Raw genomic sequence first — 26,562 nt, 5'->3', positions numbered from 1 at the left:
CAAACATCTGACTCTTCAGCTCAAGTTCTGATCTCAGGGATATTAGATGGAGCACCGCATTAGTCTCTGGGTTGGGCATGGAGCCTGCTTAAGACTCTTCCTCTCCCCTCTGCCCCCTCACTGACCCCTCTCTCAAAAAAAAAAAAAAAAAAAAAGAAAAAAAAAAAAAAAAACAAAAATAAAAGCCCCTTTCTTTATTTTGATGGTTTATTCTCTCATTTTGTTAGGGCACATGGTCTAGGAATTTCCTAAGAAATGTTGCATGGTGGATATATTTTTTTTCTTGTTCTTGAAGGTCTTTCTTTCCTCCTTTTGCACTTGACTAATGGTTTGGCTGGATACAGAACTCTAGGCTGAATGCAGAACTTGTAAAGCGCTAGTCCTCCATCTTCCATCTTTAAATTAGATTCTTAGATTATGAGAAGTTAGATGACATATATATTCCTAATCCCTCCTAAATGATCCCAAAAGCTTTTGAGACATTCTCATTATTTCTGATATTCTTAAAGAAATTTTGTAATAACTGCCTGGTATTGGCCTGTTTTCATTCGTTGTGCTTGGCACTTTATAGCTTTTTTTCAACCTGGAAACTCAAATCCTAAATAAATTTTCTGGAATATGCCTATATAGGCATATTCTGGTGTACATATGTATGTGGTAAAACATTTCATCCTCTGATAGATATGGCTACTGAGACAATCAGCTTTGGAATCTCACAGACTAGACTTGACCCTCAGCTCACTACTTACCCACTATGGCACTTGGGGAAATTAACTTCTTTTAAACCATATATGAAATGGGGACAGGTTAATTGTAAAGATTTTTAATAAAATGACACATGTAAAGAGCTTATACAACAGAAATAATGAAAAATAAGTGTTACCTATTATTAAAATCCTAAAAGATTGATGCAGATACTATCAATCCTAGATTGATGCAGATACTATAAACACTGTCAAATCTATCAAGGATCTGCTATTTGTAAGGAAATAAAACTAACAAAAGAAGTGGGAGGCAGCCAATGGGTATAGGCTTTTCTTTTTGGGGTATTAAAAACGTTTGGGGACTTGAGAGAGGTGGTGGTTACAAAATACTGGAAAGGTACTAAATGTTAGTGAATTGTTCACTTTAAAATGATTGATCTTATGTTATATAATTTTTGCCACAATAAAGAGAAAAAAGGAAGCAGGAAAAAGAAAGGCAGTATAAAGGAGAAGTCAAAAGTTGTTGAAATGGAGAATGGAAACAATACTCTTTCCTCTAAATTAGTGTGACACTTTCCTCTATATGCTCTCTTTTTAATTCTTGGAACTGAACAGCCAATAATGATATTGTTGGGAAGACAAACAATTCCTTTTTTATCGGACATTAACACATAAATAAAAGGCTGATTGAGAGATTGACATATAATTAAGAGAAGATTATTTTCAATTTCTTTGGGAAGAATGTATAAAACAGGAAAGTTGGAGGATATATATATATACAAATACACACACACACACATGAACAAAAAAGCTGATAGTATAGAAGACAATGGATAAAGTCTTTTTTTTTTAATCACTATGTATCAGAATGCTCAGCTCTAAGCCTTCTCTTATGACAAATATGGGAATCTAACCGCATCTAAAATCTTTCCAATAAAAGGGGAAGTAAATTACTTCCTACTGATTTCAGACTAGGGGGAAATATTGTTAGATGCATCTTTTTTCATTTTCAACACTTCCCAAATTGTGCTCCAAGAAACACTGTTTTAGAAAGATGTTATTTTAACACGGTACAAAAGAAATGAGAGAAGGGAGAATGAGGGGAAGAAAAAGGAAAAGGAAAGCAGCATATTCAAATTTCATTCTTGGGAGATTTGCAAGGCATAGTAGTGTATTAAAGGTTCTGCAGTAAGAAAGCCAGTTCACCTCTATTAAACCTACATTTGGCTGATTTATTAAGTACAGTTCTTAAGCTATGTCGGTTAAACACATAATGCATCATTTTGTTAAAGGCTGCTTAGATTTATACCAGATAACATATAAATTAGGGTAATTTCAATATTAGCCCAGGGGGATAAGATTACCACACATATTCAAGAATAATCAATTATCTGAATAAAACATTGTTTCAAATTACCAGCTGGTCAGAGCAAGAGCTTAATGGCAATAAAGGAGGGGAAGAGAAGGTAGGAATAAGAGGAAAAGAAGAAAAAACAATCTGGGAAGAGTTAGCTCTTCATCTTCCTTTGTTGAAATGTCCTTGTCCTGACATGTCAATTCTGATTATTAAGCCTAACATTTGCAGTTAAGATAGTAAAAAATTCCAACTTGGTTCACTTCTCCCCCACTTTCTATTTTTTTTTTTTACATTAATTCCTAACCCTAGGAGGTAACCTCAAAAGGAGAAGTTAAATATTTGTTACTTGAGTACCTTAAGTATAAAATTTCACATTGCCATAACAATCCATATCCCAAAACAGTTTAATACTGCATAATTTAAGCATAAAGGCATTTGCAATTTCAGTTTCTTTTACTCAGAGCAAAGATGTACAACACCAACAAAAAACCTGAACCTGGAACAATATTTCTTGTTTGGGGGAAAATCATAGAAAAAAACATGGATTTAGAGAAGTAAAAATTCAAATAGATAGGGCAAAGGAAAATCCAAATGGAAATACATTTATGAGAAAACTTGTAAGAAGATAAAAAGACACGCTTTTCATTATCACTTTATCATCTTTGAACCAAAAAGAAATCACTACTGCTTATTACTACTATTTCCCATATTGTGGGAACCAATCAAGGAAATGAATCATTTAGGTATTAGAAACAGCCAATCCCTTAGAGAAGTTAATCCTCTTCTTGGAAATTATTTTATTCATAGGGGAAAAGCTACAGCTACCTTTCTGGTGACTGTTCCTCCTTTTTCTCATAAAAGAAGTGGAGTGGAGTGAGCAAATGAAGGCAACGAAAGCCTCAATAGTCATATATATCCCCAGTCACAAAACTGGAGGGGAGCAGGAGGGCAAGACAAGCCAGGCATGCACGCCCTAGCTATTCTACTCAGCAGATCATTCTTCGTCATTTACAGGCTACCACCCTTGCCAAAGGGTGACAAGATCATTTGGCTAAAGCAACTACTGGCTAAATAACAAACCATACACATAAATCTTTTTAAGGAATAACAGATTTGAAAAAGACAAAAGCTAGATAAAATAGATACATTAAAGTGGATAGAATAAACTTCAACTTTGGTTATTATTTCACAAATTAAATTTGTGAATCTTAATTCAGTGGCTTAAAGGCAGGAGTTGCAAAGTTGGAAGATGAAAGATCAAAGCACTGGTAGCACAGTATTTTCTTGGTGAGAGTATCAGTCTAAGGTCTGAAAATGAAATGTGCTGATCCAGAAACCGAACTTTATCAGTAACTTAAAGATGATCAATCAGCTTCAGTGACTTATTCACAGAAGAGAGCAAAGGGAGCAAGCACCCCAGGTAAACCCCACCACAAGGAGGCCCTTACAGTGACCCAAAAAAAACCTGTCCTCTATCCATAGTATTCATACTCTTTTTCCACATGAGTACTAATCTGATCTGGTTAAGTAGTACTTGGTTGAATACAGAATATATATAGTAGTAATATCAAAACAGATCAACCTGCAAGGTATTTCATCTAGGTCCTAAGGGGGCTTAATAAACATTCCTGAACTTCAGGAGATGCACTGCTCATTTTCCAGATTCTCCATCTCTCTCGATGCAAAATTTACACCCGTCATTCTGTTTTCCATCACCCACTGTGTTTTCTGTAGATGTGTATTATCACTGATTGAGCCATATCAGGCTATTGCTCTCGTGGATCTGATATTATGCATCCTTCCAACTGTGTCCTGCCAAACCATGAGAAGACACATTTATTTCCCTACTTTCAAATTCTTAAACAGTACTTCTGACAGCCCCATGTACCTCTAACTGTAATAAAACTACAAAAAAGTAGTCTGCTTTTTCTGTACTTTTTGTAGATACTGATACTGATTTTAAAATTCTGAACAATTTAAACACAACAACAGTCCAACTGGACACAACTCAATACTGCAAAATGTAAATATATACATTGGTTCAAAGCAAATTGTTAAAAATTAACCACTTAACAAAACAACTTATAGCTAGCTCATAATAAGGACACAGACAATTCATATACTCAATTATATAAGGATTCTACATTTGCATAATGCTTTACAAAGTGCTCTCCCATTCAAGATAACATTAATTCTAATCAAATATTTAAATTGAAAGTCTCCAAGAAAGAGATTTCTCTAAGAAGATAAACAAAATAATCCAAAATTTTAAACTTTATTTAAAAGCCATTAAATTTTCTGATGTTTCATACATATATATTTTTGCTTTGAAATGAGAAAATATATTAAGACTACAACAGAAAACAAAATTCCTTCTCTCATAAAATATATCACATACTCTTAGGTTATACATGTGTTAAAATTATTTAAATCAGTCTTGAGAAATACGGTTTCAAGCTGGATAATAATTACACTTAAAAAATCATGCAAGTTTATAAAAGAGACAAAGTCAGGCCTTGGTCTGCCCAACAATTCCTGTCCAGATCCTCTGTACCAAATTACTTCTTCAAATGTTTAGTATACTTATGCTCCATTATAAACTGTTCTATGTAAAAAATACATGGTATCAGTTATCTCTACCTTAGAATGAATAAATTTAAGTGACTGAATACACTCAAGGATTAAATCTAATCGCCAATTGTGAAATAAAAGACAAAAAACCATAGTGTAACTGAATCCAGGACTTAAATTGGTAAGAAGCCTTAAAAGGAATCCAGGAAATCCTATTACATACACCTAACCATGTCAAAGGTTAGTTCTTATCAAATGAGCTGTATCCCATTGAGGTCCATTAAACAAACAAAAAGCAGTGATAGAGCACCAACATAATAAAAAGAGTTCACATCACAAAGCACATCATTTTCTAAGACTTAGAAATCTTCTCTAAATGAAAATATAGCATGAATACATCAATATTTGCAACAGAAAATTAAGAGTTCTTACCTTACTACATCATCAATATTGTTCCTGTATACGCCTTCAAGTCTTTCTGCGGGAAACCCCATAGCAATAATGTTGGGATAAATATCTGAGTACTTAAGTTAAGGAAACATCTGAAATATACAACAATGCAAACTACATGTACTTGTTGTAAAACATTAGCTGATTATAAAAATCACTATACCTATGCTAGTAAAAGGATGTCAAATGTATTTATCTATAAACCATCATGTGTAATTAAGAAACACAGGTACATAAAATTAATTCCCAAAAAAATTCTCAAAATAATTATATGGCAAAATAATTTTCAAATCTCTTTACCTAGTACATTAAAAGTAAGTACATAAAAATTAAGGAAAAAAGTAACTTCCACATTTACACTATTTAGGCCCACATACATGAAAACAAAAACCACAGACTATAAATCAGAACTGAAGTTACCTTGGGACAAAAACCAAGTATCAAAATAAAAACAAAAAAAAAAAAGCTACACAACTTCTCAGTTTTCATTGTTACAAAAGGCACCACAGCATAGAGAAAAGTAGATACAATTAAGAATTAGGAAGCCAGATTTAAGACCTGGCTTCAATTTCCTACTCCACAAGATTAGGTTGAGCCAACCACAATGATCTCTTCCAAGTCCTTGGTATTTGTGACTTAGTAATACTGAACTAAGGTAGAAAGTTTTCCTCATTCACCATCAAGGTAATCAACATTTAGCATGCCATTCTATTTATTTATGTTATATACTGTAGTCAGCATAAAAAAAAACAAACTTCTGTGCTCCAGAAGAATCTGCATCAAACTAAAAAAAAAAAAAACAAAACAAAAAAAAAATACCAACCAATCTACACATTTCTATGCATTTGTCAATAGTGGCAGACCTCATTTCTTCCTGAGTACCATTATTCCTCTCTCTAATCTCGTGATTTTTCTGAGATGGACCTTCCAAAACAGCCAAGCTGATCTGCCCCAAGACTCCCTTCAACACCCTCCCTGAAGTTCTCCACCTACCTACTCCTGGACCCCATTTGATCTTCAAGTACAATCCAAAATTCACCAAATCCAGTGCCTTTTTGTAGATCTTTTTTCATCACTTTCGGCTGCTTTCACATTATTGAGTTAATTTCGGTATTATTTTCAATTGAAAATAATTATCAAGTTACTAAAAGCTTTTCAAAATTATTTTTTTAAAAGGTTTTATCCATAGTTTTACCACACACTGATTGGACAGACCTAAAAATATTTTAAGGGAAAAAACCAAACAAACAGGGTTGCCTGGGTGGCTCAGTCGGTTAAGCATCTGCCTTTGGTTCAGGTCATGATCCCAGCGTCCTGGGGTGGAGCCCTACATCAGGCTCTCTGCTCAACCAGGACTCTGTTTGTCCCTCTCCCTCTGCCCTGCTCATGCTCTTTCACTATCTGTCTACATCTCTCTCTCTCTCTCAATAAATAAAATTTAAAAAAATAAAATAAAAATAAAAAAACCTTTCATTAAAAGAAAAAAAAGACCGCACACAATAGCATATACAATATGCTACCTTTTGTACAAAAAATATTTTCTTTTTGGATAAAATGAGTAAGATTTACACACAATTTGCCTGAATCTGAACTTCTCAGCACACATGTGCATTTGCACACACACAAATGATAACTGAGAAACCAATAAACATATTTGCTTCATAGAAATCATAAAAGGGTGGTGGCAAAGGGGAAAAACATACACTAAAACCAGCAACAAACAAATCCAATTAAATATCAAATTGGTAACCAGGAGATAGAGTTTATTTCACAGGAGTTATTTGGCTACTGCAAGTTTACTGTACTTCTTGGTAGGAAGCACTGTAAGAACAAAAAGAACTACAAAGAGGGGCTCCTGGGTGGCTCAGCTGGTTACACATCTATCTCAGGGTCCTGGAATCGAGCCCCACACAGGGCTCCTTGCTTACCAGAGGAGTCTGCTTCTCTTCTCCCTGTGCTCATATTCTCTCTCATGCCCATTCCCTTTCAAATCAATAAAATCTTAAAAAAAAAAAAAAAGGACTACAAAGACAATACAGAATCACTGGAATTTCCAAAACTGAGTAATGAATTATAAGACACATATTTCTACCAATGCATGTCCAATTTGACTTTTTTGCTTCCTAATGTTAAAATTTCTGACATACTTTTTTTGGACAATTTAAACCAAATAAAAATAACTGAGAAAACTATACATATATTTCTAATACGGAATAGTGTTAACTTGCAATTACCGGATATACTTTCAAATAACGAGAGTGTTTCATATGAAATTCTCATCTTATTACTTATAAATGCTGCGCATAAAGAATTATACTAACTAGATCACTGCAGGAAGCCAAATATTTTTGCCATCTAGTGATCTACTCGCAGGCAATGTGGCAACATGGTCAAGAACATATGCTCCGGGCACCTGGGTGGCTCAGTGGGTTAAGCCGCTGCCTTCGGCTCAGGTCATGATCTCAGGATCCTGGGATAGAGCCCGCATGGGCACTCTGCTCAGCAGGGAGCCTGCTTCCTCCTCTCTCTCTCTCTGCCTGCCTCTATGCCTACTTGTGATCTCTGTCAAATAAATAAATACAATCTTAAAAAAAAAAAAAAAAAAAAAAAAAAAACATATGCTCCAAGAGCCAAGATGCCTGGATTTGAACTCTAGCGTCACTTACTAAGTCATCTTTTGCAAGTTACCCATCTTCAGTTCCCTGTGTAAAATGGGACTGGTAGGAGGTAACATTTTCTTTTCTTCTCTGCTTAATTTTTATTCAAGATTTTATTTAAATTCCAGTTAGTTAACATACAGTATAATATTAATTTCAGGTATAGAAATTAACCAGGTGTAGAAATTAACTGCATGTCGTTAACTGTATACTAACGGGAATTTAAATAAAAGTTTGAATTAAAAATTAAACAGAAAAGAAAGTGTTACCTTCATTAAAAAAAAAAAAAAGTACTTATCACATAGGGTTGTGATAAGGATTAAATGCATTAACCTATGGAAAACAACTAGAACATAGTGATAGCTGTCTATCAGTTAAACAAATGGGACAGACCTATACCATTAGGGTTTACTGTAACGATTTGGATATATTTTTTTTTCCAATGACACTCTTTACTGAATAACCTAATCCTTCTAAAGAGCATCAAAGTCTAATAGAAACCTTAACTCTTTGAAATCTTGACTATAGCAATTTGCCTTTTAAGTATTTAACTTCAGAACAAATGTAAAATATTCCCAAATTTCCCAAAGGGAACAAAACAAAAGACTGCTTTCCCCTTGTTATCAGTGGCTACATGAAGTAAGCAGAGAGGTAGAAGGAATTTCTGTCGGCCCTCAGAGGGACAGCTACCATTGCTATGGCAGATCTGCAGACACAGACATACGAAATTCAGTACATGACCTTTCACCCCACCTCTAAGCAAACATGCTAAGTTTGTTTTGTTTTAATTCAGGTATAATTTACATACAATAAAATACAAGATCTTAAGTGATTCATTGATGAGTTTTGATAATCATATATATCATGTTGGAGAGTCTTGATTCAAGTGCTGCAACAATCCCATCTCAAACATAGAATGCTGACTGCAAGAAAGAAAATAATAAATGATAATTAAGTTCTAAAGCCTGTCCACAGAAGTCAATTTCACCAATAACAGAACTGACACACTATAAAATGATGCACCTAGTATATGAGCTAACTCAATTTTTACTGGTTGTTCTTAACATCCAATCCTGACTTAAAACACTAAAAGGATATTCTAAGTTACACCAAATTAACAAAATGCCTTTAGAAAAAAACATGTGAGCTGAGATTTCATATTGACCTTGTCTCAAAATTTTACTTGTACCCAAATTAATGTCATTTGCACTACAAATTTAACTAGAATTTTCAAATAGAGAATAACCAAAAATAGCTCCTTAAGCCTTATTTTATGTGTCCCTGAATATAGACAGTCTTATTTTAAGTACAATTATTAAAAATAAAGCACTTCTGAAGTTTCTTTGTAGTACTACTCAACATAATATATATACTTATCCCCAAACAAGTTATAAACAAAAATACCAGTATACAGTACTAGTATTCAAACCAGTAACACCTTTTTTCTGCCACAATTATTTTAAGAAAAATTACTTCCACAGATCACATATAAGCTATTTTAAAAATTCACATATGGAAGCGGTAACATACATGGAACTCAGATGGCAAATAGAAAGTGACATGTAGATTACAGAGGTAGTGATCAAAAAGCAGTAAGAGCAAACCTGAAGTTGCCTAGCTCACAAGAGGAACTGACGTTGAGCTGAATCGGCAGCAGGAATGAAGGAATAAAGTCAGACTAACAAGAGGAGACAAGAAGAATCAAAAGCTAGTTAGTAAATACCAAGACTGCACCATTTAATTCTATTTTCCAGGAATTTCTGGAGCTTTTCCCCTGCGCTCTGTCAGGGCTATCAACCAACAGATGCTTAAGGATCTGGTGAGGGGAAAAAAATTCAGCCACTGATTCATAAGCTACATCAGGTCTACATTTTTTTTTCAACAACAAATTTTAACAAGTTTAAAATTAACAAAGAGTTTCCATGTATGTCACAGTTATATCCATATTAGCAACTTCACTAATCAAATTGTGCTTTAAACAACTGCCATTCATAGACTTATACAGGAGTCTCATTTTAATGCAAGATATTTTATTTCTGACTAGGTATTCTTTTTCTCTATTAAATGTGTAAAATGTTTGTATCTGGTTTCTAAATTGAAGATTAATATTGGTAGGAAAGCAGAAAAAGGAGATGCTGATTTTTCCAGTTGATAAAGTGCTAATTGCATTATTTGAGAACAATTTGTCCTAAAGCATATAAATATTCCTGTACAGAGCAAATTAATGCTGCCTAAAATCTGATTTTATAAAGTGAAAAGGGTGCGTAAGCACCAAAGCCTAAACTACAGAAATATTAAAAATATTTCTCAAAAAAATACAGAAAACTACAAAAATATTAAAAATATTGCTCCAAAAAAATTGGGGATTTTTAAGAATAAAGCATAGTGGTCAGAAACAGCACAGGACACAGGAACATTTGTTTAAATATTCCCAAGGTGCCAGGACTGCATTAAAATACTTCATGCAGGGATGCCTGGGTGGCTCAGTTGGTTAAGCAGCTGCCTTCGGCTCAGGTCATGATCCCAGCATCCTTGGATCGAGTCCCACATCGGGCTCCTTGTTCCGCAGGGAGCCTGCTTCTCCCTCTGACTCTGCCTTCCACTCTGTCTGCCTGTGCTCGCTCTCACTCTCTCTCTCTTACAAATAAATAAATAAAATCTTTAAAAAAAAATACTTCATGCATAATGTCGTTTGTTTGTTTATTTATTTTTATTATGTTATGTTAGTCACCATACAGTAAACCATTAGTTTTTGATGTAGTGTTGCATGATTCATTGTGCATAGTGTCATTTAATAAATAGAAGACCAAAGTTCCATTCTCAGCTTTGCAACTTAAAAGCCTATGACTGCAGGTAAGTTACTAAGTCTCTGGGCCTCAAATATTTTTGTTTCTTTTTTCTGCAAAATGATGATCCTAACACCTGATGTAATTTCTTTATTGGTTGTTTCAAGGATCAAATGTGGTATCTGGAAATATCTTTAAAACTGTAAACTGTAAAGGGCTATTAGAATTGTAATAAGAAGCTGTTATGATTTGAGGTTGCATGGACTAGAAATATCCTGTTATTTAATTTTAGTTTCAATGTCTCATTACAAGGCAACTCAATATGATGTTTTATAAACAAATTATAAAAGAAAAGAATTCCAATATATTCACTTAAATCCACTTTAACATAAATTTTAGGTTCCTTTTAACACTTCTAAATTAGCTGCCCACAATGGCAAACCAGAAAGGAAAACTGACTGCCAAGTAATTTATGAGCTCTACTGGAGCTTTCTATTCCTCCAAACAATTAGGACCTCACAACTTCCTCTAAAATTGTTACATTATACCAACTTGCCTTGACTGAAGAGTTTATACACATTTTTGCGTTGAAAAGAAGTTTAGATGTCACTATGTGGAGTTCTTTTTGTTGCTGTTGTGGTTTCGTTTGTTTTAAGCAGGCTCCATGCCCAGCACAGGGCTTGAACTCACAAACCGGAGTTTAAGGGTCCCATGCTCTACCAACTGAGCCAGGCTTAGATCTTACTTTCTGAAGGAAAATACCACATTCTTCAAAGGTAACATCAAGAATTGCTAGTAATTCTTCTACTTAGTAGCAATACCAGAAATTGGTTCATTTGGCACAAAATCTGCAATCTGTAACAAAGAACTATGAAACTGTTTTACCTTTTATTCCAGAAACCCCACTCTAACAATGTGCACTAAGAAAACAATGTAAACTATGCAAAGATAGTCACAATATGCTGTTTTTAAAGGGAAAAAATGGAAATAATCCTAACACAGCACAGTAAGCAATGCCTGATATTTAGCCCAATGAAATGCTACCTATATAGCTTTAAAAATGACAAATACCCACTGACAGATAAAAATTAAGCTGTGAATACCTAAGAATGTAATTATGAGCATAAACACATTAACAAAGAGGGAATGATAATTTCCAGTGACAAATATCTGACACAGAATCAACTTCTTCTATTGCTTAAATTGAAGATTACAGTTTTAAACACAAATACTTTTTAAAGGAACAATCAAGGCCCTCTGAACTTTATTTAAATGTAAGCAAACCAGAACCACAGAAAAATATCTAATCAAGTCACTGATAATGCTAGCAATGCTCTAAAACCCAAAGTACAATTTTTGTGTGTATTAGCTAAGGGATTATTCCTCTCAACAAATTTAATCAATTTTTCTTCAGAGCTGTTATGAAATAATGTATCTACAACTGTTCAAACCTACATCTGTGAATCTCTAAAATTTAAGTTGCCCAACTAACTGGTTTTAACGAGCGTAAGAAACAATTACCTCCTTCCTAGCTCTCTGGATGAATACGATAAGGCAGATTTCCTGTTTCAGAACTCTGCTGCTGTTAAATATACACACACATAAACCCCGCCCCCTCCCTGCCATGGTTCTGGTCCCACTAACAAACAACCAAGATTGACTACCAATGACAAATCAAATAAAATATGGTTGTAACTTACAGAATAACTTTCAGAAAGATCATCAGTCCAATATGCATTAGATATACTTGTCAGCATTATATACCTGAACTATAAGCCAAATGCTAACCTAATTTTCTACAGCAAAATCATAATAAAGTATATGAAAAATTAAAAAACTTAAAATTATGACATCAATCCAGCATTATTGTAAAGTACATAAGAGTGTATCTTTTACGCTCTAATCTTTATATTCAGTGTTAGGTTTATGGTACTTCTGTAGTTCATTTCATTATAAAAGCCATGCTTTTTATCATTTAATTTACCAGAGATAACTATCTAAAACACTAGGTTTGGGCTGCTCTTTAAGGTCACTAACTTCCACAGAAAGAAAGACATTCCAACAGGTAAGACAAAAAAGATGATAAGGGATGTATCAGTAGTTTGAGAACAAAGGCCTAATAATATTTAGTGCAAATTTACTCAATACTAGTAAACTACTTTAAAAAAAAAAACACAACAGATTCCAACTTTTCCAACTCTATTGATCTTTTAGATGCAGCCGTGCACAAATTTCCTAATGTTCGAAACTACTACACATACATAATACGAAGGAAAAAAGCTCAATACAAAACGTATCGCCAGCAAGTGGGTTTTCATTTTCCTACTAATTAAGCTAAAACGGTAAAATTTCTAAATTTACTTCTATCAAATTTACCTTTCAATGAAACCACTGCTAATTTGAACCATTTTAATGGAAGAAAGCTCCAAACAAGTGTGTGCTAGGCTGCTTCATTTTTTATTTGGCTTTAATATAACAGACCCAAATCTCTTTATTTTATATCTAAGCCAGGACATCATCTAGAAATGACTTGCTTTTTTTTTTTTTTCCAAGTGGCAAAAATAGTTTTGCCTAACTGCTGTATTTTAATCCTGGAAGGGTTTATACTAATATAAACTAGAAATACAGGTCTAATTTAAAATATTAAGGCACAGAAAAAAAAATATTAAGGCACAGATATTGGCATTTATTACTACATTAATAAGAATCATATTACTGATTTTATGAAAACTGCCTTGGTTCTAATACTGAAAAACATGATTTATATTCTCAGTGAGGATATTTTTATCATTATATCAACTTTATAATCACTTGAATAAGTGGATTATCAAAAAAACCTTTGAAATTACATATACTAAAATACTAGCCAAAATTCATATTTTAAATTTTAGTAATATGCAGATTTAAATATACTAAAAAATATGAGAGCAAGTCTACATTGCTTGGTTTGAAAAGGCAGTACTTTTAGTTTTAGTCAGCTACCCATAAATGCTTGTTCCTAAAGCAAGTATCATTTTAGTATAAATCCAATTATCACAATTGGGGGAAAAAAACACAATTGCTAATCAATTAGTTGTGGAATCTTCATATGCAAAGGAGAATATACATAAAAACTTCGAAAATTATTAAGCTGAAACATGAAAGATAAAAAGGGAGACAACTCTGTCAACCAAAAAACTGTTTAAAAACATAAAAAGGTCAACATACAGAAAAAAACAAAAATACCCAACAGTTAGATGGGAGGGGCAGAAATGAAAACAAGGGAAAGGAGCTCATAACACCTCACACCCTTTAAATACTATTAGGCAAACAAAACAGGTAAAGACTGAAAATTTGGATTAAAATCTCACCTACATACATGCTCCCTCACTTAATATAAGAGACAGAATTTACACACATATTATCTGTTTATCCAAAAGGGCACCATTCTCTTCATGACCTACCACTCAGACCCGAACAAATTCTATAAAGTGATGCTTGTCAAACAATCTACTTTCATCAGACATGAGTTTTAAATTGGCAAGATGATTCTTACACAAAAAATAGAGGCCCTAAACACAAAGTTAGATCCTATCTACACTGAAATAGTATGCCTGATCATATTAATCATTTGGCATAACAAACTTCTCAGTAAAAATATCAATAAATAAAGAAGATTAAAACTAATCAGACCCTATTAAGCCCAATATGCAATTTTAAAGACATCTATCCAACCTGGCAACACCAGTTCTTGGGGTGGGGGAGGGAGGGTGTGAAAAGGAATTATGTTACAGAAACAACTTATATATTGTAGCTTGAAAAAGCAAAATTTTAAATGGGAAAAATCACTTCACAGCAGAAAGACAAGAACTGAGTTGTGCAAGAAAGCAGAGGACCTGAAAAATATTTAAAGCAAATATTTAAGGAATACATATTAAATCAGTTCCCTGATGAAGTTCCATAATAATGAATTTCTATATATCAACTTTTAGGAAAATTACAGCTTAAAACTATCAAAATCTCATATAACTTAATATCTCAAGATAAAACATGGTGTTCCCACTTAAATATCCAAATAATCTTCTAAAACTAAAATGACTAAAAGCCAGTCTTCCGTTACATAAGCTTTAGTTCTCAACCAATATCTTCACATTTTATAAGAAAAATATAAACACTGGCATAACCTCTAAGCTTTATTTTTGCAAAAGCTTAAAATTTGGTATTAGTCTTTAAAAACTATAATTAATAGATGATTCTAAAAAACAGAAATGTCAAAACCACTCATATCACTAGATTATCTTAACTTTTTCCTGTATTTGAGTAACAGATGGCAAACCTTAGTTCTTGGACACTACACAGTAATCACAATCTGTGTGACCTTTTCAGTATTAAAAAGAATCCAAATAGCCTTAATAACCAGCACGTGAGTGTATTTTACAGTATTATCTATAATCCTGATCATAGTGAACAGAAACTAGATATGCGAAAATGCATCAGACTTTTTGGTGTGCTGATTCTTATTTTCCATAAATTTCCTACAACTAGCCCACGAAAACTAGCCAGATGTCAGACTGCTTCTTCAGTTTTCAAAAAACATAGATGCACACATTTACAAAGTATTTTTACCATTACTTCATTTTCATTAGTACCAAAAAGGTATATAGCATACCTAGATCAAAATTTCCTTATGCTTAATGAAAGAATTTTATCTCATTTAAAAAAATGTTACTCTAACAAGTAATTTTGTTTAAAAAATAGAAGAGTTTGTTTCTTCCTCAATACTTTTGTTCTAAGTACATGAATTAATACATTTGCTCAAGACATCATTTAGCTAATAAGGTTAAAATTATCTCCCTGTTTTAATACTCTTAAAAATAAACTTAAATAAACTTAAATACTCTTAAAAATAAACTCTGTAATAAATAAAAAAATAAAATGGAACACTAATCGGCAACTAAAAGGAACGAACCATTGATACAATAACTTAGATGAATATTCAAGGTGTTATGTTGAGGGAAAGAAACTAATCCCAAAGTGACATACATACAAATCTATGTAACATTTGAACTGACAGTGGCAGAGCGCACAGGAGTGAAGAGGCTGTGGTTATAAAAGGGCCAACAGTAGAGGTCCTTATGATAATAGAACTATAGAGTATTTTGACTATGGGGCAGATACGCAAAACCTACACAAGTGACAAAGTTGTACTGTACTAAATGTATGCAAACAAATGAAGAGAAGAAAAACTGGAGAGATCTTTCTTAGGCCCCCAAATTTTATCAATGTCAATATCCTGGATATGATATATATATATTTTTTTTATGATATGATATTTATACAACAGTTTTGCAAAATGTTACCATTAATGAAAACTGGGTGAATTGTTCCCAGGACTTGCATATATCGTTTCTTAAAAGTGCACTGGAATCTGTAGTCACCTCAAAAAAAGAAAGTATTTCAATTTAAAAAATTAGCAAGATGGTAGTTCACCTAAGAACTTGCTCCAAATAAGAGCATTAAAATAGAAGCTAGAGATGATCATCCCAGGATCATGGTATCATGACCTGAGCCGAAGGCAGACACTTAATGACTGAGCCACCCGGGCGGGCCCTGAACAGATTTTTGCCAGTATGTATTCATCCTTGGGGTTCTTCCAATTTGCTTTCTTTACTGTAATTATATTTTCTGTTCTCCTTTCTCAGTTTGACACCTTGCCATGTGTTTGCTATTCCCTTATTAATATCCTTCTTAAATACCTGTATCACAGAGATAATTAATTCAATTAGTACACCCCTTGGAAACTCATGATTTAATATTTGGTCACATAATTTACCTAGCTTATGACTACTTTGATCAGATGACAATTCTATCACCAACTAGCTTTCTTCCCAATACTTTTCACCCCTTTTTTCTTATAATCGTTTTGCATGCATTTGTGCTGGTTCCTTTTCCATTACTTGGGCTAAAAGGATGAGAGCTTTTCAAGGAAGACCACACGGCAAAAGGTTTACTTGAGAGACGGAACAGAGTCATCCCTTAGGCTAGAGGGGAAATTCATTATGAACAAGTTTTCAGCACATGTTGGTCTCAGTTTACAGATCAACCAGGATGTGCCTTCCTTCCTCGTTGGAGTAGCCTCCACAACAGCTTGCTCTCTTGCTCATCACAGATCCAGCTCACTGGGGCTGCCATTGCTGCAGCTCCAAATTGAGGAAAACCAAGTGTTGGGCTCATTGCACAGAAACAAGCCCAGAGGCCGAACTGGGCCCATGGAGGCTCCGACTTCCCCAGCATCTGCCTAGGCCAACTGTCTGATGCAATCCAGGAAAGAAAGGTAGTTAAAGCTCTACAGAACAGTTTCATCTGAGAGAGAGGAACAAGACAAAAGAGAACATCCTTTCCCCTTCCACCTTTCTGACCAGCTGCTCTGGCACACAGTGGTTCACACTGAGACTCGGAACATATCCTGCTAGTCTGAGCAATCAGATGTGCTATTTACAAAGCTACAGTCAACGAGGTAATCACCCCCCCCTGAGCATTCCCCTCCTCCTAACCAGCCTTACCGTCCCCCATGCTTCCCTCACTTTTGTAGAAGGTCTGCAAATCCCGATTAACCGTTGTCAAGTAAGTTTTTGCATCAAATTCTATGTCAGAGGAGTACCTGCTAAGATGGCATGTAAGATTATTTCTGCACATTTAGTGTCTATGAGGTGGTTTTTCCCTTATGTACAGTCTCTCTTGCACCATCATGGAAACAGGGCTACTGAAAAGTGTGGTTTGTGCTTCTACACTTCAGTACGTCTCCTTTGCAGAACGAAACTGTCTCCAAGGGAGCTCAGCTATCTAGTTCATGGCACCGTTGTTCATGGAAGTTTTAGGTGTGGATGTGCTCTGTTCATGAAAAGTGCACTGCCAGACCCCGTGCACATCAGAAATGCTTTTGTTTTCTACCCACCTGCTAACACACACATGTTCCTTGATCCACAATCAGCTTTGCTGCAGGTACACTTGCACTGATTTGGGATTTCAGATATCCACTAGTGTCATAGAATGAAGCTTGTCTTGCTCACTTCCCTTAGTGCTTCTGGATGATTTGCAGACAAAGGCAGAAAACGCTGACTTTATACATTTTTCTTCAAGAAGTTCATTTTGTCTATGAAAACCATCTACACTCAGCTACAGGACACCACATTCTCTGTTTCCACCTTATCTCCAGACTGTTCCTTCTCTCTTCTTCGCTGAGTCCTCTCATTTTCATGACTTCTAAACATTAGTGTCCCAGGGGACAGCTTTCAGACCTCTCAAATTTGTTCATTCTTACTTCTGAGAGGTGGTTACCTGATCCCTTAGCTTCAAATACTAATTTTAAAAACTTTAAATACTACCATAAGTTGACAATTTCCAAGTAAGTATCTCCAACCTGGGGTCTTCCCTATATCACCTCTGCTCATACAACCAAATGCTTATTCCCATGTAAACCTGTGCATTTTATAATCATTTCATTCAAGTTGATATCATCCAAATGCCTTCCTGAATGCCTTCCTTTTCTCAAGTATTACATTTCATTATTTCAATTTATAACTTCCTTGCTATTTTGTTGACATACTATGTATATAGTATGTGTATGTGTGTACCTATTATGTATATTATGACATATTATGTGTATAGTATGTATATGTGTGTTTATTTCTTTTCCTTCCTTATCAGAATGTAAGCTCCATGAGGTCAGGAACAAATTCAGTTTGATCATGTGTTTCAGCACCTAAAACTTGAGTGAGGCACAGCAGGTACTCAGTATTTGTTAAATGTGAAAACGAACATATAAGCGAGTACCTGAGAATAAAAACAATTCATACCATGTCACCTAGTGTCCATCTGTTTAATACATACTAACTCACCTGGGTAGCTCTGACTTGGGGACTCTTCCTCTAGCATCCATGGCTGCTCTTCTTGCTCCAAACTTCATGATCACTTCTGGTTTAGGGATGCAAGACGCTGTAATTGGGAAATGACATGGGAATTCGGCAAGGCTCATGGGCTTCAGGGCCCTTGAAGAAGACAGAGACGAAGCTTCAGGGGCCAATTACAACACTTCATTCTTTACAGTGATTCAACAATCCTTCTGCTTAATACTTGAAATCTCAAACTTAAATATCATTAAACTCAACAAAGCTTCTACAGGTGTCAAACCAAGAATGAAGGTGCATACTAGGAGTCTACACGGGAAACAATCCTTACCCACTGAGACAAGGTGGCTATAGTTCTCTAGCATCACCTCCCTGTACAGGGTCCTCTGAGCAGGGTCCAGATGCTGCCACTCCTCCTGGGTAAAGCCCACAGTCACATCCGCAAATGATAAGGATCCCTGAAACAGCACATTTGTATTCAATTTAAGTAATCACAATGGGAAGACATGGAAAAGCTGTCAAAGAACTGTTACGGAGTTCACTATTCACAATCAGAAGATGTGTTCTGGCGTGCCTACCTTTGTACTTGGTTGGAGGAGAAAGCATGGCAGACATTCCTCAACAGTGTGATAAATTACCGGCATCCCATCATGTGCCTACATGCCATAAAGAACTCTCCTACCTTGAGAATCTGAAAAACCAATAAAACCATATCACTGTTCTCAAGGAGCATATAATCTGACAGACACAAGCATGATGCATCCAACTACCATGTAGCATGAAATCCTACTATAGTAAAACAGGTGCAAAGTAGAGTGAGATTACAGAGGGGAGAAAAGTTCTATTCCTGCTATTAGGGCAGGTTTTCACTGATAACACAGTATCATTCATGAGCCTGGGCCAAGAGCATAACCATGCACACTTCTAAAATATGGAGTTAAGGGGCACCAGTTGGTTAAGTGTTTGCCTTTGGCTCCGGTCATGATTTCAGGGTCCTGGGATCGAGCCCCCTGTCAGGCTCCCTGCTCAGTGGGGAGTCTGCTTTGCGCTCTACCCCTGTGTGTATGTGTTCTCTCTCTCTGTCAAAGGAATAAAAATCTTTTTAAAATGTAGTTAAAGGAGTCAGTGAACACACAGGAAAGGACTGCTGGGACTATGTTCACATAAAGAGCTACAGTCGTCTTCAGGGAAAATGCTATTTAATAATTCTGAACATAACTCCTGTAGGACGGGGTGTCCAAAATGTTTGGTTACTGTTCCATGTAGAAAACCTTTTTCTTTCTTTCTTTCTTTTTTTTCTTTTTTTTTTTTTTTAGGAAACCCTTTTTTATAAACAGTAAACTTACAATGTCAATTTATATATTAAATTCCATTACTGTTATTTTTCCTAACTCACTATTATTTTTTCACTATTATTTTTACTAGATTTCTTCATTCTTCTCTTTATGGATTACAATAAATCTAGGGAGATACCCAAGTATTTTCTTCCCATAACTGAAGTGATTGTCTTATACAGTTCATAGCTTTTATACCACCCATTTATAAAATGACCACTGTGGAAAATACAGCAAGAAGAAACAGAGACATATCATTCCCAGGTTATCAAAACAAACAGCTAATCAGTGTTCATGTCATACACTAAAAATTGGTTACTAGGAAAAACAAGACTATTTTCCAGAAATGTATAAGGTATTATTGAGAAAACAAAAAACAAAGAATACCTAAGCAAATGAATACACTATATTCATGGCTTGGACAACTTAATATTACAAAAATATCTCATTTCTCCACAAATTGGCCTATAGATTCAAGACAATCAGAATTAAAATCTTAGCAGATTTTTTTGTGGAAACTGATAACTTTACTCTCAGACTTACATAGAAACTTGAATGGCCAAGAATAACCAAAACTACCTTGGAAAACAGAATGGATAAACTCACACTAATTATATAAGCAGAATCTAAGATGACGACCTCCAATGGATCCAACAACGTGACATAAACTCCTCTTAAATGGAAGAGACTTAAGTCCCTGTGATTGTGATACATTCTACGGCAAAACAGATTTTGCAAGTATAAATGAGATCCTTTAATCAGTTGACTTTGGTCTAAAAGGAAGATTTACTTGGGTGGGCCTGACCTAATCATGTGAGTCTTTTATTAATTTATCTTAAATATTTTATTTATTTATTTGAGAGAGAGAGAGAGAAAGAGAGCGCATGAGCACACGAGCAGGGTGAGGGGCAAGGAGCCCAACATGGGACTTGATCTCAGGACCCCAGGATTATGACCTGAGCCAAAGGCAGACAGTTAACCAACTGAGCCACCCAGGCGTCCCACATGTGAGGCTTTTAAGGAACGTAAGATATCAGAGACCCTTCTTCTGACCTCAAAGAAGAAACAAGCTACTGTGACTCCTACGGCTGTCCAGAAAGAAATTCTGCCACATATGTACAGATGGGAACCCAACCAAGCCTTAGATAAGGAGCCCCAAGCAACACCTTGATTGCAGCATTAATGCCTAAGAAACTTATGTAACCTACTCCTAACTCATTCTCGTCTATACATATGAGCCATATGAGCAGGGAGCCTGATGCTAGGATTGATCCCGGACTCCAAGAGCAGGACCTGAGCCGATGGCCAATACTTAACCCACTGAGCCACCCAAGAACTCCTGGAGAGACTTTGTGAAACAATCTCGTATAAATAGGAGTTTTCCAGAGTAGCAGATAGGATAATGAACATTTCAGTGTCCTAGGTGCCCTCAGGAGTATCCTTTTTTTAATGTCCAAAAATGCAGGTAGTTAACGTACAGCGCAGTATTGCATTCTGCAGCACAACTCAGGGACTCATCACTTCTCTCCACCACTCAGAGCTGACCACAACAAGTGCCTTAATTGCCCATCATCCATCGACCACTCCCCCACCCCCTTCCCTCCATGACACCCTCAGAGTTCTGTCATGAGCCATCGCCACGGTGACCTGATGACACGCATCCGACGTTCCATTTCAACTGTCACTCTGTGAGCCGAGCCCCTGACGGTTGGGTGAACAGGACTAACAGTCCCCACGATGGGGAACCTTAACTGCTGTTGTACGGGTATGTGCCTATCGATTTTCTCAATTCTCTTCTCTGGAGCTGGCTGCCTCCCTTTCACAGAGATTGGCTTCTTCTCTTTGGCTTTTCCTCTCCACCCTCTGATTCCCCCTCCTGGTTGGATGCCTGTGTTTGTTCATTTGTCTGGGTGATTTCATTGGGATTTCGTGGGGAAGCTGCCTTCCTTAAACCGCTTCGATGTTCAGAAAACCTTACTCTTTTTGAATGCCCATTTCGGACACAGTCCTACAGGGACAACACACAGGTCACATGCCACACTGCTGTCCCTGCATCAGGAGAATCTTGGTGCGACCCAGGCACCACATTTGAGGGGAAGGAATTGCCGGTCTCCTCTTCTTGATGGACATGACAAAATCGGAGAGGAAAGGTCAGAGGTCGAAATGCAGCTGTTCTTAGAAGGAGAGACACTGGAGGATAGCGGGGTGGTCTCATGGGTTGATGTGCAGGGTTTCACGGGCCGTCTGCTTGATGCCTGGGAGTGCACGGGAACGGGCTGTGCCACCGGGTGGGTGGACAGAACACACGGCAGCTGCACAGTGGACTGTCTGCTGCTCTCAAAGGTACTGCTGGGCTGGGTTCTCCAGGCCCGGCCTAGGGAGGGAGACAGGAGACTGTCTGCTAAACCTACAGTCTCCAGAGGGGATAAAGAGACCTGAGAGTAGACAGGGGATGCTGGCGAAGAATGAGAGAGCAGGGAGGGACTCACGCCAGTCAGGGTAGCCTCACTTCCATCCAGCCTCCTCAGAGCAGTCCGCACGGCAAGAGTGGGCCACTCAGCATCATCCGTCTCCTTCCTGAAACCAACCACTCCCAGCCCACATGGCCACCTACATGTCCGTTTGTACCATCGACTGCTCCTCGGGACTGGCAAGCTCAAGGCAAGCGAGTTCTCGGCCAGGTCCTATGCGACCGTTGGGAGTTTGAATCAGCTTGGGAGCCAAGCAGAACCCCAGGAGCCTGGGCTTCAAATGGCCTTCAGGACGGCCTTGGGCGACTGGGCTGACCTTGCAGAGAGGTGAGGGAACGTGGCTCAAGCTACCCGTTCCTGGTCCTTCACTAGGGCCCCACTGGGCAGAAACCACCACTTAGTTGATGTCAGGGCACCAAACACAGAGGTGAGTGAGGACTGAGGCTGGTCTCGTGGCCCTCGCTCTCCCCTACAGAAACCCTGGCATAGAGGGATTTGAGACTGTGAGGGCAGCTCTTGGTTCAGGGCTTCAGGACCTTTTAGCAGGGGCCGTGGGTTGGTGTCAGGGGCTCGGGGATCTCCGGCCACAGGGAAACGACGACTTTCCTGTCCCAGATCCATCCTTCATCAGGGTGGCAACTCTGGACAGTCCCTTCGGCACCCTATAGTTCAGGCCCCTCCACTGTCCTCCACTGTGGCTTTACCCACAGCCAGCTGTCTAGCTGAGTCCCTAGGTGGTCCCTTCCTCAACACCTGCCGAGCGGCTGGGAAGCATCCAGTCCTCCCCTAAGTCCCAGGCACTCCTTGGACTCAATCCCTTGGGACACCGTGGTGGCACACTAACGTCTAGGCCGGAGGGTAGGGAAACAGGGCACAGAGGGTTCTGGGGAACACTCTCGGGTAGGTGTGGCTGCTCAGTGGATGTGACCGAGGCTATCACGCGTGCTCACGGCGCTCTGTTGCGTGCTTTTCTGTCCTGTCTCTGCTCCATACGGAACCTGTGGGTGTGGGAGGGGGCGGAATTCAGAGCACAGCACATGGTGACCCCTTCCTAAGTCCCACCTGGAGGGAGGAATGCCTGCTGGGCAGCTGGCGAGTAGGGGCAGGAGACGGATGGACTAGAAGGAATGGACTTCCAATCCCCCTATGGGCTCCTGACGACAAGGTGCCGACACTGTTCTCTATTTTTTTCTTGTGTGTGTCTCCCAGAAATCTGTGGGGAGTGTCTCCTGGAGGATGTGGAGACTCCCCCACCCACGCCGCCCCCCCTCCACAATGCCACAGCAAGAAGAGAGTCCGGTTTCTCCCTCCACAATGAGGTCTTCACCATTGAGGACCCCGAGGAAGGTACCTTGGGGATTGACTCATTACGTTGATTAGAGACGCATTTTGTCATTCAGTAGCACAGACCTAAGCTTTTAAAACTGCTGAGACACACTGTCCTCTGATTTCACTGGTAGCCATTTCCCTCTATGCCGTCCGTCCGTCCCCTTTTAAGTCCACAAGTCACGATGAGATCCTCATTCAAACTGGATCCAAGGGGCACAGGAAAAAAGTGTCTAGTAGCTGAAGGGATGGATCTTAGGTCTTTCTGGAACACACAGGTCCCTATAGGTCTCGCCAGGAAACATGGTTCTTAGATGTGTAGGAAGGAAGAGACTATGTTTTTTTTTTGCCAGGAACGCTGAACAGAAAAAAATGGAACAGAATACGACAGGAGGTTTCATGATATCCCCCCTTCACATCCGCCCATTAGCCACATCTTACATGGGTGTGCTACGTATCTTAAAAGGAACAGAACGACCTCACCACATTTGGGGAACTCAAGTACCCAGTACATTCCACGTGGTTACCGTTCTACAAATGGGGCCAATGCATTCGGTGACGTCTTCTCATTCTGGAAACAGACAGAAATCTGTGCACTAATGTCTCACACAGTTGGGTTCCCAATAGCCCCAGAGAGGCACTACCCCCAAATCCATCACGGGAGGAAAGAACACATTCAGTGGCATCCATACACATCATAGAGTGCAATTCAGGCGTAAGAAGAAACTAAGGTTTCCAATATTTTACGAAACAGACGGAACCTGGAAACTTAACACGCATTTTGAAAGCAAGCACACAAGGAAAGAGGTACATTACACGATCCCAGGCTTTGAGGACACTCCAGTAGGGACATTCGTAGACCCAGAAAGTGGAAGGGACAGTGGAGGGAGGAAACGGGGAGGGCGGTAACGTCGTCACGGGTACAGAGGTGCCATGAGATAGGATGGCAACGTTTTCCCCATAGATGGCAGTGCAGTCTACAAAGCATCACAGATGTCAGCAGTGTCACTGAACGGACACACACTAACAAATATAACCCGTCCCCAGTACTTAGATTCCATCACGGAAAAACCCACTACTCCAAGGCACGATAGAGGACCAATAGGGTCACACAGCAGAGGTGCAGGGGAGACAGCTGAACAGGCCCCATGACCAGCTGAAGAAGTGGCAAGCTGGCTTGGCTGCACAGTGGGTAGGAGGGCTCAGGGGACTGCGCCCTGAAACCCAGGGTGCCTTGAGTGTTTCCCAGACAGACGCTGAGAGTTCCAACTGATGACATCCCCTCCGTTAGAAAGCCAAGGCCCCATTTCCCTTTTCCATCCTGCTCCCCTCCTCTGTGTTTCTGTGTACACCACTGCGTTCTGCGTACGCCACTGTGTACTGCATCCACCACTTTGTCCACCACTGTTGGCCCACTGGCAAGTCAGGCCTTGCTTGGTCACCCTTCACGTCCATTCCCTCTGGCCCCGCATCCACATCCAGCAGACTTAACTCCCCAAGTCGTTCCTGAGTAGCACAGCCAATGTCCTGACAGCTCCTCTCTGTTCTCCTAGACCCTGTGGAGGGCCAGTCCAAGGACCTTCCTAGGAGCTGGACAAAAGAAGGTCCCCCAACTCTCCCTGAGGTAAGCTCGCCTCTCTGATTTCTCAGAGACACAAATGGTGCTTCCTTGATTTCTTCCATCAGTGGAGTTTGATGAACATCTGGCACTTTAACTCCCAGGGGAAGGGGGCAGCAGTCTCCCCTCGTGGAGGAATGCTGGGTCTGACCTCTTACACACAGTGGCCCCAAAAAGGGTGAGGACACAGGACAGCCTCAGTTACAAACTCCATGGGATCAAACACCTTCTTCAGCAGAAAAGGTTTCTCCTTGAAAGAGAACATTCTGTCTGTTGATCAGTATGGACTTCGGAGATTGAATGATGCTCCAGCATCATTCAAATGGTCCTCTTGAACTCAGGTGGGAGGACATGGACTCAACCACGGGACCTCATCCAATTAACTGCCTGAAGTCCTCCCCAAACCAAAGAGCTGGCCCAACAAGACAGGATGCTGGGATCCTCACTGTATTTCCTTTTCCCCAATCGCAGGTAGACGCTGGGAGCAAGGACAGCTGTACGTATTTAAGACCACCGGGCTCTGGGAGGAAATCTAGAGTACAAAGAAGCCTGCCCCCTGATTCTGGGTTCCAACAAGGAACGGGGGTTGGGGGATACTGACCGAGACTGTCCGGTGAGGCACGGTCACCACGTCAAACAGGGCCTGGAAGAACTCGTACATAGGGAAGGGGTGATCTGTGTGCACGTGGGATGAAGGCCCTGTGTGCGTGGGGGTGTGCGTGGGTGTGTGTGTGTGTGTGTGTCCCCATGCGTTATGCTTGGGAACACAATTGTGTGCCTTTCCCAGGTGATCTTTCTCACACTTCCATCACAATCACAGTGTCCCCCTTCCAAAACTCTCTCATCACCCTGGCACACTTTACATACTCCTTCCCCTACTCCCCACAGCTATACCTGGAGGATGTTTCCTTCTGATTTCCTGGGATGGGCATGGTGCGGAGATGAAGGGTCCAAACCCTTGACCTCCTACTTGGAAAGCCAAGATTGGAGCTCAGGTTCCAATCTGAAAGTTGCTCTGGCCTACCCACCTGTGTTAGTCCCTCAGCCAGGGGGACATGCTGTACCATGGGTGCTAGCTAGCAAAGGGCCATCAGCATCTGTGCACACAGCCAAATACCTAGATTCTATGATGGTCCCCGAAAGGACCCAACATAACACAGTGGCTTTCATGGACACAGAAGCCAGGGAAAGCTTAGAAGCCCACCTTAAAGATTACAGGCTGGTCCCTGGAGTCAAGTGCACAGAGAAAAGCCACATCCTCCTGCTCAAGCCCACATGGCTGGAAAGCGTGTGGACCCGTGGAGGACAGAACAGGGCAAACATCGGTCATAGCCGGTCTCAGTGTGTACACACGACGACCGACCAATGGCAGAAAAGCTTCACGGAGGGAATTGACTGTACT

The 26,562-nt window shown here is 38.8% G+C and overlaps 1 protein-coding gene and 1 pseudogene across 3 annotated transcripts in view; both read right to left on the bottom strand.

The window, feature by feature from the left end:
- The window catches only part of LOC123386968, a 74,645-nt pseudogene extending 56,199 nt beyond the window's left edge, over window positions 1-18,446 (bottom strand).
- A 13-nt stretch (window positions 18,447-18,459) lies between these two features.
- Window positions 18,460-26,562, bottom strand: part of LOC123388177 — a 55,558-nt gene continuing 47,455 nt past the window's right edge. Inside the window, exons 6-7 of one of the 3 annotated variants that reach the window (XM_045067379.1) lie at window positions 18,743-18,869; window positions 18,460-18,499 (exon numbers count right to left, since the gene is read on the bottom strand). In XM_045067379.1, coding sequence (XP_044923314.1) covers window positions 18,760-18,869 — 110 coding nt within the window. In that variant the 3' untranslated portion in view covers window positions 18,460-18,499; window positions 18,743-18,759. Of the gene's footprint in view, window positions 18,553-18,742; window positions 18,870-18,989; window positions 19,103-26,562 lie in introns of those variants that run through there. The other 2 variants (XM_045067378.1, XM_045067381.1) reach the window with 2 other exon arrangements.

The sequence above is a fragment of the Mustela putorius genome, unplaced genomic scaffold (genome assembly GCF_011764305.1).
Source record: "Mustela putorius furo isolate JIRA1106 unplaced genomic scaffold, ASM1176430v1.1 tig00003891_pilon_pilon_pilon, whole genome shotgun sequence".
NCBI classification, from domain to species: Eukaryota; Metazoa; Chordata; class Mammalia; order Carnivora; family Mustelidae; genus Mustela; species Mustela putorius.
The sequence above is the reverse complement of the archived record's forward strand: the minus strand, read 5'-3'. Positions and strand labels throughout refer to the sequence as shown.